General features: G+C 40.3%; 5 protein-coding genes across 7 annotated transcripts; 2 read left to right on the top strand and 3 right to left on the bottom strand.

Moving 5' to 3' along the window:
* The first annotated feature begins 345 nt into the window (after nucleotides 1-345).
* On the top strand, nucleotides 346-3,402 carry LOC18023849. 3 transcript variants are annotated; one of them, XM_024159930.1, is made up of 7 exons: nucleotides 346-451; nucleotides 838-1,335; nucleotides 1,646-1,837; nucleotides 1,938-2,177; nucleotides 2,277-2,494; nucleotides 2,587-2,841; nucleotides 2,934-3,402. In XM_024159930.1, the coding sequence occupies exons 2-7, from the start codon at nucleotides 906-908 to the stop codon at nucleotides 3,183-3,185; spliced, it is 1,587 nt and encodes a 528-aa protein (XP_024015698.1). In that variant the 5' UTR covers nucleotides 346-451; nucleotides 838-905; the 3' UTR covers nucleotides 3,186-3,402. The 3 variants fall into 3 exon arrangements, with proteins under 3 accessions (XP_024015698.1, XP_006407649.1, XP_024015697.1); XM_006407586.2 differs by lacking the exon at nucleotides 346-451 and adding an exon at nucleotides 564-587; XM_024159929.1 differs by lacking the exon at nucleotides 346-451 and having other exon boundaries at nucleotides 644-1,335.
* Nucleotides 3,403-3,728: 326 nt separating this feature from the next.
* Nucleotides 3,729-5,250, bottom strand: LOC18023848 (mitochondrial import inner membrane translocase subunit TIM14-2). Its single transcript, XM_006407585.2, has 3 exons — nucleotides 4,951-5,250; nucleotides 4,513-4,691; nucleotides 3,729-4,044 (listed from the first exon to the last, which is right to left on the bottom strand). The coding sequence occupies exons 1-3, from the start codon at nucleotides 4,951-4,953 to the stop codon at nucleotides 3,888-3,890; spliced, it is 339 nt and encodes a 112-aa protein (XP_006407648.1). The 5' UTR covers nucleotides 4,954-5,250; the 3' UTR covers nucleotides 3,729-3,887.
* Nucleotides 5,251-5,405: 155 nt separating this feature from the next.
* Nucleotides 5,406-7,974, bottom strand: LOC18023847 (protein IQ-DOMAIN 1). Its single transcript, XM_006407584.2, has 6 exons — nucleotides 7,802-7,974; nucleotides 7,550-7,628; nucleotides 7,163-7,468; nucleotides 6,755-6,976; nucleotides 6,437-6,556; nucleotides 5,406-6,225 (listed from the first exon to the last, which is right to left on the bottom strand). Exons 2-6 carry the CDS (start codon nucleotides 7,607-7,609, stop codon nucleotides 5,584-5,586), a joined length of 1,350 nt encoding a protein of 449 aa, XP_006407647.1. The 5' UTR covers nucleotides 7,610-7,628; nucleotides 7,802-7,974; the 3' UTR covers nucleotides 5,406-5,583.
* Nucleotides 7,975-8,900: 926 nt separating this feature from the next.
* LOC18023846 lies at nucleotides 8,901-10,142 on the top strand (the record flags this gene model as incomplete). Its single annotated transcript, XM_006407583.2, has 2 exons — nucleotides 8,901-9,646; nucleotides 9,782-10,142. Coding segments are annotated over 2 exons (1,107 nt in total), but the record flags the coding sequence as incomplete, so codon positions are not given.
* A 559-nt stretch (nucleotides 10,143-10,701) lies between these two features.
* On the bottom strand, nucleotides 10,702-13,924 carry LOC18023845 (DEAD-box ATP-dependent RNA helicase 57). Its single transcript, XM_006407582.2, is given in 14 exon segments — nucleotides 10,702-11,072; nucleotides 11,179-11,329; nucleotides 11,436-11,511; nucleotides 11,513-11,556; nucleotides 11,632-11,722; nucleotides 11,817-12,011; nucleotides 12,100-12,332; nucleotides 12,420-12,500; nucleotides 12,609-12,705; nucleotides 12,925-13,016; nucleotides 13,105-13,232; nucleotides 13,310-13,433; nucleotides 13,520-13,600; nucleotides 13,819-13,924. Coding segments are annotated over 13 exon segments (1,614 nt in total). The 5' UTR covers nucleotides 13,819-13,924; the 3' UTR covers nucleotides 10,702-10,851.
* Between the last annotated feature and the right edge of the window lie 175 nt (nucleotides 13,925-14,099).

Genomic DNA, 14,099 nt, shown 5'->3' with positions numbered 1-14,099 from the left:
GATAGAATTAGTCATGTTTTCCGTTGAACCTTAGGAAGAAGCTGTATGATATAAAGTTGTATTCTGCCATCAAAAACTGGAATATCAATCAATACAACATTTTTGACGTGAAACAGAGCAAAGGCCCAACATTTTTCTAACAAATACTGAGAGAGAAACATTCCTCTCCGAGTCACGTGCACCGGCTACTACTACTACCCTATCCGCCACGTCAGCAAAACCTTTACCTGCTCTTGAACAATAAAACCGGCTGTAACAAGAGGAAGCGCACGACACGCACCGGTTCAGCTGGTCCTCGTACCGCGCTGTCCAAAAGACGACATGCACGACGACCGTCCATTTATAAAAAAAAAACAAAGACCAGATCTTGATCTAACGGCCCATATCGGTTTAGTCAAGCAATTAAGATTCCAGAAGATGAAGAAGCTAGCTCGTCAATGGCGGACTTTTGGTAATTTTCTTTTACAATATTAAAATCAGTCAAAATCGAAGAGAATATTGAAAAGGTTTGAGAAAGAAAAGTAAAAGCTTTATAGACCAAGTAGATTAATTCGTGACTATAGGCTGTTTTCTGCGTCATATATATGGTGAGATAAACAAAAGTCTCTTTCGCTTTCTTTACTTCACTGAAAAAAAGATAGGAGATACGATTCGTTAATTGCAATTCTGAAGTAAAGTATTCTTTTTTGATTTAGTTTAAGTTAGAAAAAGTGAGCTTCAAGTTCACGCTTGTAAAGGTGTCAGTTGCAGCTCACTCTCGCCATGTTCTCTCTTCTCGCGCTCTTTGTGTGTTGCTCTATAATTTTGGGATTTATAAAAAGATAAAATTGAATGCAGAGGTTCTCTTGCTGTGAAGAGTTGGTTCGGTTTTCGGATTAGGGATTTCGTTTGATGCTGAGAAGAAGATGGAGGAGATGCGTAGAGGCGTGCCTACGTGGCAGGACGAGTTAGCAAGTCTCATGGACGGTGGATTACAATACGACGACGGATCTCCGATCCCTCTGACGCCGGGTTCTGAATCAAGGTCAAAGAGCCCGACTTTCGGGTCGGTAGATGGATCCGGGTCTGGATCCGAATCGGTGGAGAGTTTGAAGGATCAAGTGACGGGGTTTATCAAGTCATGGGGAGAAATGCTTCTGGATCTCGCCATCGGGTGCAAGGACGTTGTGCAGCAGACTCTGGTGAGTGAAGACTCGGTCGTCGTGCGTAAGCTCCGAAAACCAGCTGCCAAGGTTGCAAAGAAGCTAAGCTTTCTTAACGAGTTGTTGCCTGAGGATCGTGATCCGGTACATGCCTGGCCTGTCATTGTCTTCGTCTTCCTCATAGCTCTCGCAGGTATAAGATAAAACATTACCTTTGGATAACCCATTTGTGTTTAGTCTCTTCCACAATCGAATTCTGAATCCAGACCGCTTTTGCCAAGCCAATTAGCTGTCTTCAAGGACATATCTGCAGTTCCATAGTCATACACTGAACAGTTATTCAAATCTCTGTATTGGGGTTGAATCTTGTTGAAATTTCTGGGGGTTGTTTTCTTGTTCTGCTTACATGTTGGTTTAAATTGGCAGTGTTGAATCGATTCTATTTTAGTGCAAGAGGTGTGTATCCTTTCTCTGACATATATATATCCAACTTTCAAGTGCAGTATTAAGTTTTAGTTCAGAGCATGAGAAATCCGTCCCCGTGTTGAAGAAAATCCGTTTGCATCCTCCCGGTGCAAGCCGTGTACAGCTTCCAGATGGTAGATATTTAGCTTACCAGGAGCTTGGTGTTTCAGCTGACAGAGCTAGATACTCTTTAATTGTGCCTCATTCATTTCTTTCCTCTCGACTGGCAGGTATGATAAAAAACCAGTTCTTTTTTTCTTTTACAGTTCCAGCTACTTAAGAATTTTGATCATCTGATTGCCTCTAATGATGCAATGTTATCTAAATCAGGAATACCTGGAGTCAAAGAATCATTGCTGGAGGAATATGGTGTCCGTTTAGTGTCATATGATCTTCCAGGGTTTGGAGAAAGCGATCCTCATCGCGCTCGGAACCTTAGCTCATCTGCCTCAGATATGATTGACCTAGCTGCTGCTCTCGGGATTGTTGATAAGTTCTGGTTACTCGGCTATTCCAGTGGTAGCATGCATGCCTGGGCTGCTATGAGATATTTTCCTGACAGGATAGCTGGTACCTTTCAGTTTTTGAATAACATTATCATTTCATTAGAACACAAATCATGGTTTTTCATAATTGTGATGATTGCATTGTGTTTTTGTCCATCTACAGGAGTAGCCATGTTAGCTCCTATGATCAGTCCATACGAGCCAAGCATGACCAAGGAAGAAATGGCGAAAACGTGGGAGCAGTGGCTACGAAAGAGGAAATTCATATACTTTTTAGCACGTCGGTGGCCAAGTCTTCTTCCTTTCTTCTACCGCAGGTCCTTTCTCTCCGGTAATCTCGAGCCAATGGATCAGTGGATGTCAATATCATTAGGAGAGAAGGTAAGTCTGTATTCATCAAGAAGTCTCTTCCCGAGGCTTCCTCGGAGTTATGGCTCACAAGCTAAACCTGTAAATGCCACTTTCTACTTCAGGACAAACATGTAATCACGGATCCAGTTTTTGAAGATCTTTACCAAAGGAATTTGGAAGAGTCGGTACGCCAAGGAACTGCAAAACCATTTGTAGAAGAAGCCGTGTTGCATGTATCAAACTGGGGCTTTAATCTTCCTGAGTTCAGCATGCGGAAGAAGTGTAAAACCAACGGTGTCCTTTCTTGGCTAATGTCAATGTACAGCGAATCAGAATGTGAACTGATCGGGTTTGGAAAACCCATACACATATGGCAGGTTTGTTGGCAATCACTCTTTAAAATCTCCATCTTTATGATCATATTTTCCGAGTTGTGAGTTCTTCCATTTGCTTGCTTGTGGTCACATAGGGTATGGACGACCGAGTCACACCACCTTCAGTGACCGATTACATTAGCCGAGTCATACCAGAAGCAACGGTACATAGACTCCCAAACGAAGGCCACTTCTCTTACTTCTTTTTCTGCGATGAGTGCCACAAGCAGATCTTCTCTGCTCTATTTAGACAACCTCAGGGTCCAATAGAATTATCGGAACAAAGAACTGAAACCCATAAACAACCGGAGATCGGTTTATCCGACACTAGCACTACCAAAGAGTAAGTAAACAGAGGTTATAAAAGAACTATAGAAACACGTTGTTCTTCGTCTTCGTTCCATCATGAAGAACTGTGTAAATAACACCAAGAGGATGCTTTCTTTCTTTTTCTTTGTTGTTGTTGAAAAGTTTAGATTTGATATAGATTGTAAACGAAGCAGACTTCATTTGTGATCACGTTTAGCACTACAATGAGTGCAAGTGAAAATAACTTTTTACTGACGCGGCTCAAGAATAATTTGAAACTCAGTGTTCTTTCTGTATCAGAAAAAAATCTGTTGCATTGAACCTTGAGAGAAACAGTTAACACAAAAATCTATAAAATTTATAATACAATTTCTCGGTTGGGATCAGGAAAGCCGTAATAGAGTGGCTTTCGTCCGAAACAGCGATATTACGTAAAGCCTACATTTTGCTATAAGTGTCCCTTATTCAAGCCCTTTTCTCAGCACGAAAATTCTCTGAAATTTGCTAAAGTTTTTTCAAACTAAATATATACATTTTGTTAAAGAAAATAAAAGGAATCCAAGACGAAAACAAAAACGAACTAGATTCACTTTCAATTTGGTTTCTATATTTCTCAAGATGAAAATGTAAGATTCGAACAAAATCTCACCCACATATTACATCAACTTTTATCAAGAAAAAATGATCTCGACCAATCATGTGGCTATGATGATGGGACCAATAAATCTCACCAAAGGGATTCAAAACGCAGAACCAGAGCTCTTGGTTTTGCCAAGCAACATGTCTTTGGCTTCGTTGATCTTAGACGCAAGGTAATGGCTTCCTCCCGCGTCTGGATGATTAGCCACCATCACTCTCCGGTGAGCTTCCTTCACCTTCTCTGCCGCTACACTCTCCCTGTTCAGACACCACAAGTGGCAGACTTGTCAAGCCACAATAATATCAAACGACCACAAAAACCATAGCAAACATAACATGAAAGCTGATTTCCGATAACATCAGCCGCTATTTGCTACATTCAAAACCTCTACAAGCAAACTTCTTAAGAACTAGTGTGCCATAGATGCTTATTGATGATCATTTGCCAATAGAGAACCTAAAGAAAACATTTTCGTTCCCATGAGAAATGAAGACGCAGAAACGGATATTCACGAGGACTACCCAAAGATCAAGCTATCTAAGAACAAGAGTTCTTAGAGCACTGGAGTGTACTACCATACGGCCTATATAAGCAGAAGGAAAAGTGCGGGTCTTGGCAAAACTAGCTGAAGTGAAAGCTGTTTAAAATCAAAACTAAGAATCTCAAGCCCCTTCTTAATTACAAGTTTATTAGTGACTAGTGAGTCTAGGACACAAGAAACGAACCTAATACCGAGAATCATAGCGGCTTCTCTCCGAGTCATCGTAGCTTGGAAACCACCTTCGTAGAACTTGCGCAGTCTCGGCCTTGGTGGTCTTGCCTTGAATGCTTGCCATGCCTCTATTCCGTATTTACCAGCATAAGCAGCTGCAGCAACAGCAGCACCTGCAATTATTGGTGCAACCTGGAGAATGGAAGAAAAGAGAAGCACCTTAGGAAGATAAACCAGAGAGATGTAGAGTAAACACTCGATGAAATATTTTTGATACTGACACAAAAACTCACAGACACAACAGAGCAAGCGAAAGCCCTATATGCAGGAGCCAGGCAGGACAAAAGGGACTCTTATATACACCCTAAGGTAATCACAGGGATGCTTTCGATATCACCAAATGTTTTTCCAGAATCAATCAGGCAAAACTAGAAAGAACACGCAAATTTACCATTGTTCTGGAGGATTTGAACAGGAATGAGCAGAACAAGAAACGAGATCTGACGAGATAGGGAAAGCCCTCTTCAACGTTGGATTTTCTCGATCGGTTTCAGGGTTAGGGTTTTAGCTGCTACAGTGTTTGCCTGGCCTCGGTTGCGTAAATAAAAGTCGAAACCTTCCAACTCTTCTAACTGGTTTTAGATGAACTCAAGTCTGGAGTTTTGTTCTTATTCCTCTAATGCTCACCATATTTGTTTTGGTTCGATTAAATCGGTTTTCAAATCATTTTTTGGTATTGTTTTAATTAGGATCAGTTCAATTGGATTCACATCCATCTGGTTTTATTTTCGGTATTACACTATTACTAGACTCTGAGTTATGTATTGTTTTAATTAGGATCAGTTAAATTCAGTAGTCTAGATCTAAACCGATCCAAGATATTAAAGAACATTAAAAAGGTATGATTCAGAGACTTACACTGCACAAATGAATCACAGCGACACATTCTAGTAACCAACAACATTGCGTATAGTTTGAGACAAAACTCAGAACACCATTCTTGGCGCAAATATATATATATATATATATATATATATATATATATTATATAATGATAAAATTTGTATATAAATAACTCGGCTGGTCACGGCGTTCTCACCGCCTTGAGAAGGCCGTTCTCCACCTTGGGCGGGGCTGAGGATCGTCTGGGTTTGGGTGCAGGAGAAGCCGAGTAGGAGATCCGTTTCTTTGCTGCTGCTTTCTGCGGTAAAACACCATTTTCCTCCATGGTTGTCGTGATTACGGAGACGCTTGATGAGCTCTGGGCCTTGAGCTTGCCTCTTGTTGATTTTGTGGGAACCATGTTTCTACGTCGAGCCGTTGAGTTCTCGTCATCACTAACCGATGACCTTGCAATGCTGTGCCTACGATTCTTTTCCGAGCTCTTGGCGTTTTCATCGGTGGTCTTTGATTTTATGGACGGTGGTGTTGGCCTGTTCTTTCTCGGGATTCTTGTGGTGGATAATGATGATGAAGATGGGGTATTGAGTTGAGCCGAGCTATTGAGGTTTTTGCGGTTCGAAGATTTTGCGGTTTCTCCTCGATGGGAATTACGGTTAGACGAGGTCTTAACCGAGGAGTTTTCACTGTTGTTGTTCTGTTCTTTCTCTGAGCTCTCCCATGGCCGGTCAGCCATCCACCTTTCCAACCAGCTCCAACCCCAAGTCGGGTTGCTAGGATCCATGAACATCGGGTTTGCAGATCTTGAGTTACTCTTCAGGTTTTGCTGCAAATATGATCACAAGCATTAAACCGAATCCAATGGTGTTTAACTAGAGTTGTGGGGTTATCAAACTTCAAGCCTCAGGAATGTTTGGCAGCTTTTAAAGACTGTTTTGTCAACTTTCATGTTCTTGCACGTTTCTAGGCGAAACTGCAGAATCAGCTAAACGACCAGAATACTTGGAAGTAGAGAATTTAGGTAGACATGGAAGTACCTGATGTGTGAATGCATAAGCCAATGCCCTTTCCCTTCTCATTGTCGCCTCGTACTTATTCAACAAACCTGCTTCTATTTGTTCCTTCGACTGATTGCTGTCATTCCAATTACCCCCATTCTGCAGAAGAAAGAGCAAGTCTTAGGATTAGGAAACTGCAAGAAAATATCACAAGCTACTGCATTCTCAAGATCAAATCTGAAGACGGAGAGAAGATATGATTGACTGAGAAAAACGTTAGACAGTGTAAAAGAAACTTCGATTAGCTAAGACCTAGATCGAAGCTTCCCTAACAACTGAGATATAAAAAAGTAAAACCTTTAAGCCTCCTAGCTCTTTGGCATGCTTCTGAAGGAGTTGCTTATGGCGAGCTTGATTCTCTTCTGACATCCTGACTCTCCTAGACCGGATTTGTGACTGTACACGAGTGAGAGTCTGCATACATTTGAGTGTATTTGCAGCTTGCCGTTGTACAACCGATCCATCCATCAATAACTTAAGTCTGGCCAATCCCCTCATCTCCCGCGATTCTCTTCTTGCCTGCATTGTAGAACTTTTACTAAAACTGATAATCAACCAAAATGTGATTGATTCTATCCATATTTAAACAAATGAACGGAATTTAGATGAAATCTAGCCAATTTCAAACAATATTCAACCATATTATTGACTAATCACAGAAGTTCTAATCAAAGCCAAAACCGGAGTATGAATAACAAAACATACCAAATAGCCCCTAAATGTAGACTGGATCAAGATGGCAGAAGCTTCTTCCTTTGACTTCCCTGCAAACCTATCAGGTGTAGCTGGACGAACAAACTCAGGAGAAGATGGAGGTGAATCTACAAAAACATCTTCTTCTGTAGCAATCACAGAATCTGAAGGAGGAGGGCACAGATTCTTCTTCTTCTCTTCATTATTGACCTCATCAACTCTCACTTCAAACTGAGGAGGAGAGCTTCTGGATGTGGCAACCAAGACAGGGTAAGAGATCACACTATTTTGACACTCAACCGATTGGTGTTTCAACTTCTGTAAACAAAAGGCAAAAAATACCAAGAACATGAATATATGAAGGTCAGTGCTAGAACAGATATATATACTAGTACATACCTTTAAATCTGGGCTAAACGCTTTCTTTACGTTCTTCAGCCATTTCGCTTTTTTTACCATTTCGATCTCTCTGATCCTCCTACTCTCAAATGAAATTGATATCAGTTAAAGACTTTCCAAAAGAAGAAAATCACGGATTGCAACGGATCTAAAATTTCAAGTAGCTAGCCTCTTTGATCAAACCCAAAAGTCAAAACACATAAATTTGCAAGTTGAAAGGACCTTTCTGTACCAGAAGAAGATGAATCGAACCTGTAGAAGCAGATCTGGAAGAAAAGAAACTCGAGATTCAACTTAAACCTTCAAAAGCACGACTCCGAGAGTTCCTTTAATGGCTAAATGCGACTTTCTCGGAAAATGAAAATGCTATAAGAATTTGAATCGGTCGAGTTTTGATCTTTGCTGACTTGAGAAGAAAACCTCCTCACGTTGTCACAGAGATAGAGAGAGAGAGAGAGAGAGATGGATTCAAGCTGAGAGTATTGTGTGAGAGCCCCACTAATTGGGCCGTTTTGTGGGGCCCATTTTGTTTTCCTATTTAACAGCTTGCCGCTCTTTTGTCTGTTTTTTCTTAACATCCAGCTTGCCGCTATTTTTATACAATAAATAGAAAGAATAATTACTAATTTAAAAAATGAGACATTTGTAAAGCTAATTACTGATCTGTGATCGTTACTCTATCGAAATGAGTAATTTACACAATTTTCTTAGATTCAAAAAAAAAAAAAAATTACACATTTTTGTAAATCAATTTTTTTTTGGTTGAACATTAAATATATGGGAACGTCTGAACGTTAATAGTGGATCCTTTTTTTAGTTAATGTGTATTCAGTACTCTTGCAGACAGTCTTGCAGCTTTCTTTCCTCCTTTCGATCGGATTTATATATTTTTGTTGTATCTCTGATTCTATTACAAGTTACTACATCGAATCGGCCAAAAAATCCCAAAAGCTTTTTATTCGTTAACAGCGTGTATCTACGCCATGTTTATTTTTTTAATTAAATTATATAGATTGAATTAACATCCATTTTCTATTACATACGTGATAACACTTATGTATAAAATATATATAATGTTTTCTAGTGACATTTAGACCACCCGAAGAGAACCAACGAAACGATCAGGTTCCTCTAATTGGTGACTCGCGTGGGAGATTTTATCGCAAAAGTACAAGTAGTGGGATAGTTTTAGAAAGTGCACAGAAATATTAGGGTGTTTCTAAAGTTTTTATTTCCACACAGAAAGAAAGTTGACACATATTTCTTGCTTGAATCTACAAATATATGGAAAGAATTGATTTCCAAGGAAGTGGATGAGAGAGTATTTAGAGCAGATTTCTAGAGTTAATATACATCACGCCTCTTTATGGGGCGCGTCTCGAAGCTTTCATCACCCCTGAGCCAGAGGCTCTGTTTCAGACAGTCGGGGTTCTCGACAGCGACGACTGCTCCTTATCTGCTCCTCGGGAGAGATGTGGTCGGAAAATCTCTTTGCGGCGGAAACGTAGTGAACCTTAACTTGTACGATCCGAAGAAAGAAGAGCAAGTGACCATGGAAAATAAGATCCTGGGCCGTGGAACCTCGCCGATAGGATCATCGAGGGGATGGCTAGCTACGATGAAGAAACGCGATTCCACTGTGAGCCTCATTAACATCTTGGACAAACCTTCGAAGACAATCTCTCTACCTCCCTTAATCAAAGACGAAACCGAGCGCCTCCTCAATGTCTCTGTCTCCTCAGAGTCAGAAGAAGACTGTGTAGTCGCTGCGAGGTTTTACGGGTCTAGACTCAGTCTGTGTAGACTTGGTGACTCGGAGTGGACTCGCATCGACGTACCTTGCCCAGACTTCCGTTTATCTCCCGTCATGTACTCAGACAGAGACCGGAAGTTCTACTTGAACAGTTGCAGCTCTGACTACACCGGTCCAACCGATTTCACCTCTAAATCTGGTTTAGTCTCTCCTCCGGTGAGTGGCTACGTGAGATTCCCCTTGTCTAACTTTCCCAAGTTAGATAACGCCTTGAGTCTCCAACGTATCAATGTCCAGCAGCAACTAGTCCAGTCTCCTTCCGGCGAGTCCTTCATCGTTTTATGGTAGATTCGTCCAATCCCTCTGTTTTATATACACTCTGTTTTATATACACTCTGTTTTATATACACTCTGTTTTATATACACTCTGGTTACTGCCTAGATGGATCTTTATGTGCGTGCGTGCGTGTTTGTCACAGGGCTGTGGATTCCTTTACGAGCAAAGGAGAAGCTGTGGAATGGGAAGACGAGATGTTTAACCAGGACGACATCCTCATAAAGACTCACAAGATCATGGTCTTTAGGCAAGACACCGAGAAAGGCATTGGTGCATACACTGAAGACATCGGTGATCTCTGTATTTTTGTGGGCGAGAACGAACCATTTTGTCTCTCCGCTAGCGACTATCCTGGTCTCAAACCTAACTCCGTCTACTTTGCTGGTCACTGCTCAGGTTACGGCGTCTGTGATCTCGCTTCTCGCACCATCAACTATCTTTCTGCTTCGCCTCGTCATCGCCTCTTTTGGCTTCCTCCAACAACATCCCATTCCCACAAGTAGGGAATTAGAGTTTAATTGTCCCTTTTAATTCTCAGTATTCTCATTTTATCACTTATAATTATGTTGTTCAAGTTTCCTTTATATTTGTTCGCCGTGTTTGAACATTTTTTATCTTATTTAGTTATTGCATTCTGGTACTATTAGGATGATCTATTAAGTGACACTTTTCTTGCTTTTCAAGTAAGAGTTTTCTTTTTTCTTTTATAGTTCTTCTCTGTGTGTTGGCCATTTTTCTATCATCTTGTATCTTATGGACTTATGGTTATTGCATTAGAGAGACTAAACTGATATTAATAATAATTCTCATACCACGTGACATCTTATTGACTGTCATGTAGAAGCGTCCATTTTTTTTTATAGAGAAAGTGAGTGATTCGTTAACGCCAAATTAATATTTACAGGGAGAAAAGACATTTACCTAATGCACAAGTCTTGCTGAGACCAAATGATATAAGATTGTTTGATAGGTAATGTTGCATACTTGCTTTGAACTTGTTTTGTTTCCTCTTCTTAAGATTTGGTGTAAAAGGTATAAACTACTAATATTTGGAATCATTAGAAATCAAATCTAATGGATATTCATAACTAATTTATGTAAAACATAATTCAAGATAATAAAACACAAAATTCATGTCAAGGTAGCAACCAAGAAAAAAGAAAATAACATTTGAAGTTACTCTTTTTTTTTTTTTTTTGACCTCATTTGAAGTTACTCTTCTTTATCGTTTTTACTGTCTTTGGGACGAGTGGATATAGAATCACGTTTCGGCCTATGCTTCTTCCATTTCTTCTTCTCCAAAGACAAGATCCACGACGGAACCTCACAGCCCGATGATGTCATCGTGTTGGCTATGTTCCTTAGGAAAGGTACATCTTCCTCCGTGTAGAGCGTTATAGCTTCACCGTTCCTTCCAGCTCTCCCTGATCGACCTGTAACGTTTCAAAAGAGCGGTTACTTTCCAAACGCATCAACTATCATCACAATGACTCTCACAGAGCAGAGCACTAAAAACAAGGAGTGGAAAAATGTACATACCAATCCTGTGGATGTATGCAGATGCAGAATCCGGAAAGTCATAGTTTATCACGCAGTTGATGCCTTTGAAATCCATACCTCTAGCGATCAAATCAGTGGCAATCAGAACCCATGTCTCACCCGCTCTGAAACTATCAACCGCGTTTTCCCGCTGCAGCATCCAATGGTTTAGTACTTGGCTCCAATCATCTCATACATCTATACTTTCCATAAAGGAGCAAACTTTATTTGATGACTATGTGGATAGATGAGTTTACCTCTCCTGGAGGGAGATCGGAATGGATGACCCCGACTCTGATGTTTTCACATTTTAGTTCATCATAGAGTTCCTTTGCGTTCTTTGCTTTGCACAAAAATCAGCACCGGTGGATTGAGACTCTACTGCCAAGTAGAAAAGGGATTACAAAAGGTAACAGATTTATATTATAGTAATGTTTAAATAAGTGAACTTACCTCTGCAAATCTTTGGCGAAGAGCTATAAGTTTCCCTTCTTCAGTTCCAGCAAATACCAGCTTTTGCTTGACGGTTTCAGATGCTGTGTTCCTGTATGAATGCCAAAATGTAAGATCATTTTGCTGCAAGAAGTGTTTGCGATGCATCTATAATATGCTTCAGTATCAATTTATTGTATACTCACTTTCGGCCAATGATCACACGAACAGCATCGTGCATTATGGAACGTGCAAGTTCCTCAACAAAATCAGGCAAAGTAGCACTGAACAGCGAGCGTATGATTGAAGGGTTTGAACAAGCCTTAACCACACAATCTATCTGTTTTAACAAGCTCTGCTCAAACAGCTTGTCAGATTCATCAAGGACAAGATACTCGACCCTGTATTCAACAGAGCGTAAGGTGAAAATGGGCATATCATAATTAGAGAGTACACATGTTTGAATTCTAATAAATGCCGTTGACTTACTTGCTTAAATCAATCTTTCTAGCTTTGATAGCTCTTTTCAGCCGCATGGGCGTTGATATCAGAACATCACACGGCAGCTTTGAGAAATCAGCCGTCTTGACAAGGGGTTTAGTCATTAATCTGATGTGGAACTTGCTTCCTTTAATAAGTTTTTTTCCTTCTCTAGCTGTCTGGGCAGCCAGTTCTCGTGCAGGAGAGAGGATGATTGCTCTTATACCATCTGTTGAAGGGCGCTGAAACAACGAAAAAACTCACAAGCATGATTCAAGAATCCGAATCTGCGAAATCCAGTGGGTCTTAGGATAAACACAGTTTCTTACCTTGAGTTTCATAAGCATGGGACAAATAAAAGCAAAGGTTTTTCCTGACCCTGTTGGAGCACAGGCAAAGCATTCACGACCCTGAAATTAAGCAAAAAAGACAATCTAAAAACTAGAATGGACACCTCATGAAAACATTCACAAAAGTCTCTGCCGTAATGAGTAGAAAACAAGTGAATAAGACCATACCGATAGGAGAACTGGAATAGCCTGCCTTTGGATTGGAGTAGGCTCTTTAAATCCTAGTTCAGCCAAATTGCGTAATATGTATCGCTTGCAACCATACCTGTAAATGGATTGAGCATTAAAATCAAAACCAGAGGAGGAGGAAAGATTTAAACACATGAGTAAAGCTTGTCAATGGACTAAAGGTCCAAGTAAAAATTCACTACCGGGAATTTCATATGGATGAAAAAACTAGAGTCTACAAATGCAAAACAAAACCACTAATCCTATGAGAATAATAAATGAAACTCCTGTCAAATTAAAATAAGATTCCACGCACCTCGATGACAACTCTGCGAAGCTTTTAAGTGGGGGTGGAATATTGTTACCGGAAACATGAATGTTGTACTGTTTCCTCGACAAAGCATCTTTCTGCCATTATGAAGAAGCAAAGTCAGTCATGTATCTATTACTCTTTGCCTTTGATGAAAAAGAGACACAAGGTTAAACAGCTTTATACCTCCATTCGCTGATTAAGTTCCTTCTTGGAATTCTCTAAAATCTCATTCTTTGTGTTCTGTTCTTCTTTTTTACCTTCAACAAGTGCCTTCTTTGAGCTCTTGAACACATCAAATCCTTCAACAGGCTCTGCCTCGACAGAACGAAAGAGGATCAGACACAACTAGCACAAACCAGAGTGAACAGTAATTGCTTTTCAGACTTACCAGAATTAGCAGATTTTCGTTTCCTCTTCTTAGATGACACAATATTCTTCTTTTTCTCAGGCTCCTCTTCTTCCTCAAAGAAGCTCAATTTCTTATTGGAATCATCATCCTCTTCCGTGCAATTCTGACACATCAATGGGGATATTAGATAAGAACAAAGAGCTAGTCAGTACTGCAGATTTAAACAGCACTAACATGAGCAGAACTCACCTTAAACTTAGCAAAATCTGGAGCAAACTTCTTCCTATTGAAGTTTGTTCCACCAAACAGAAAAGAGACACTTTTCTCCATCTGCCAAGTACCATTAAACTCTCAATTAGAAGGCAAAGGAATAATAATATAAAAATAGTTTGAAACAAAAAAATCAAAAGAGAGAAAACAATGTGAGAACCAGAGGGTAAGAGCATGGAGGAAAATTACAAAGCAGGAATAATATAAGCCAGAGAAGATTTATTACAGATAACACTTTCCCAGAGCGATAAACGGAGAGAGAGATATCCAAGACGCACCTAAATAGAGACAGCAATAGTAGCAGCACTGAGAACGGGAAAACCGACGGTGGCGGCACTGACGACGGCGAATAGAAGCGAAGAATCGGGTCAATTTCTCAGGTTGAATCGCTGAAGCAGCAATGGCCGAGGCTGCACCATTACTTTATATAACTGGGCCCAAAAGGCCCAATAAAACAGAAGCCCTAGTTAGATTTAAGTAAGTTTGGTAAGAAAAACCATAAATTTGGAAATTGTCTGCTAAAGCGGGAAACATGTGATGGTGTGTCCCACAGCCGCTG

This window comes from Eutrema salsugineum, unplaced genomic scaffold (assembly GCF_000478725.1).
Source record: "Eutrema salsugineum unplaced genomic scaffold, Eutsalg1_0 scaffold_13, whole genome shotgun sequence".
Classification (NCBI taxonomy): domain Eukaryota; kingdom Viridiplantae; phylum Streptophyta; class Magnoliopsida; order Brassicales; family Brassicaceae; genus Eutrema; species Eutrema salsugineum.
The sequence above is the reverse complement of the archived record's forward strand: the minus strand, read 5'-3'. Positions and strand labels throughout refer to the sequence as shown.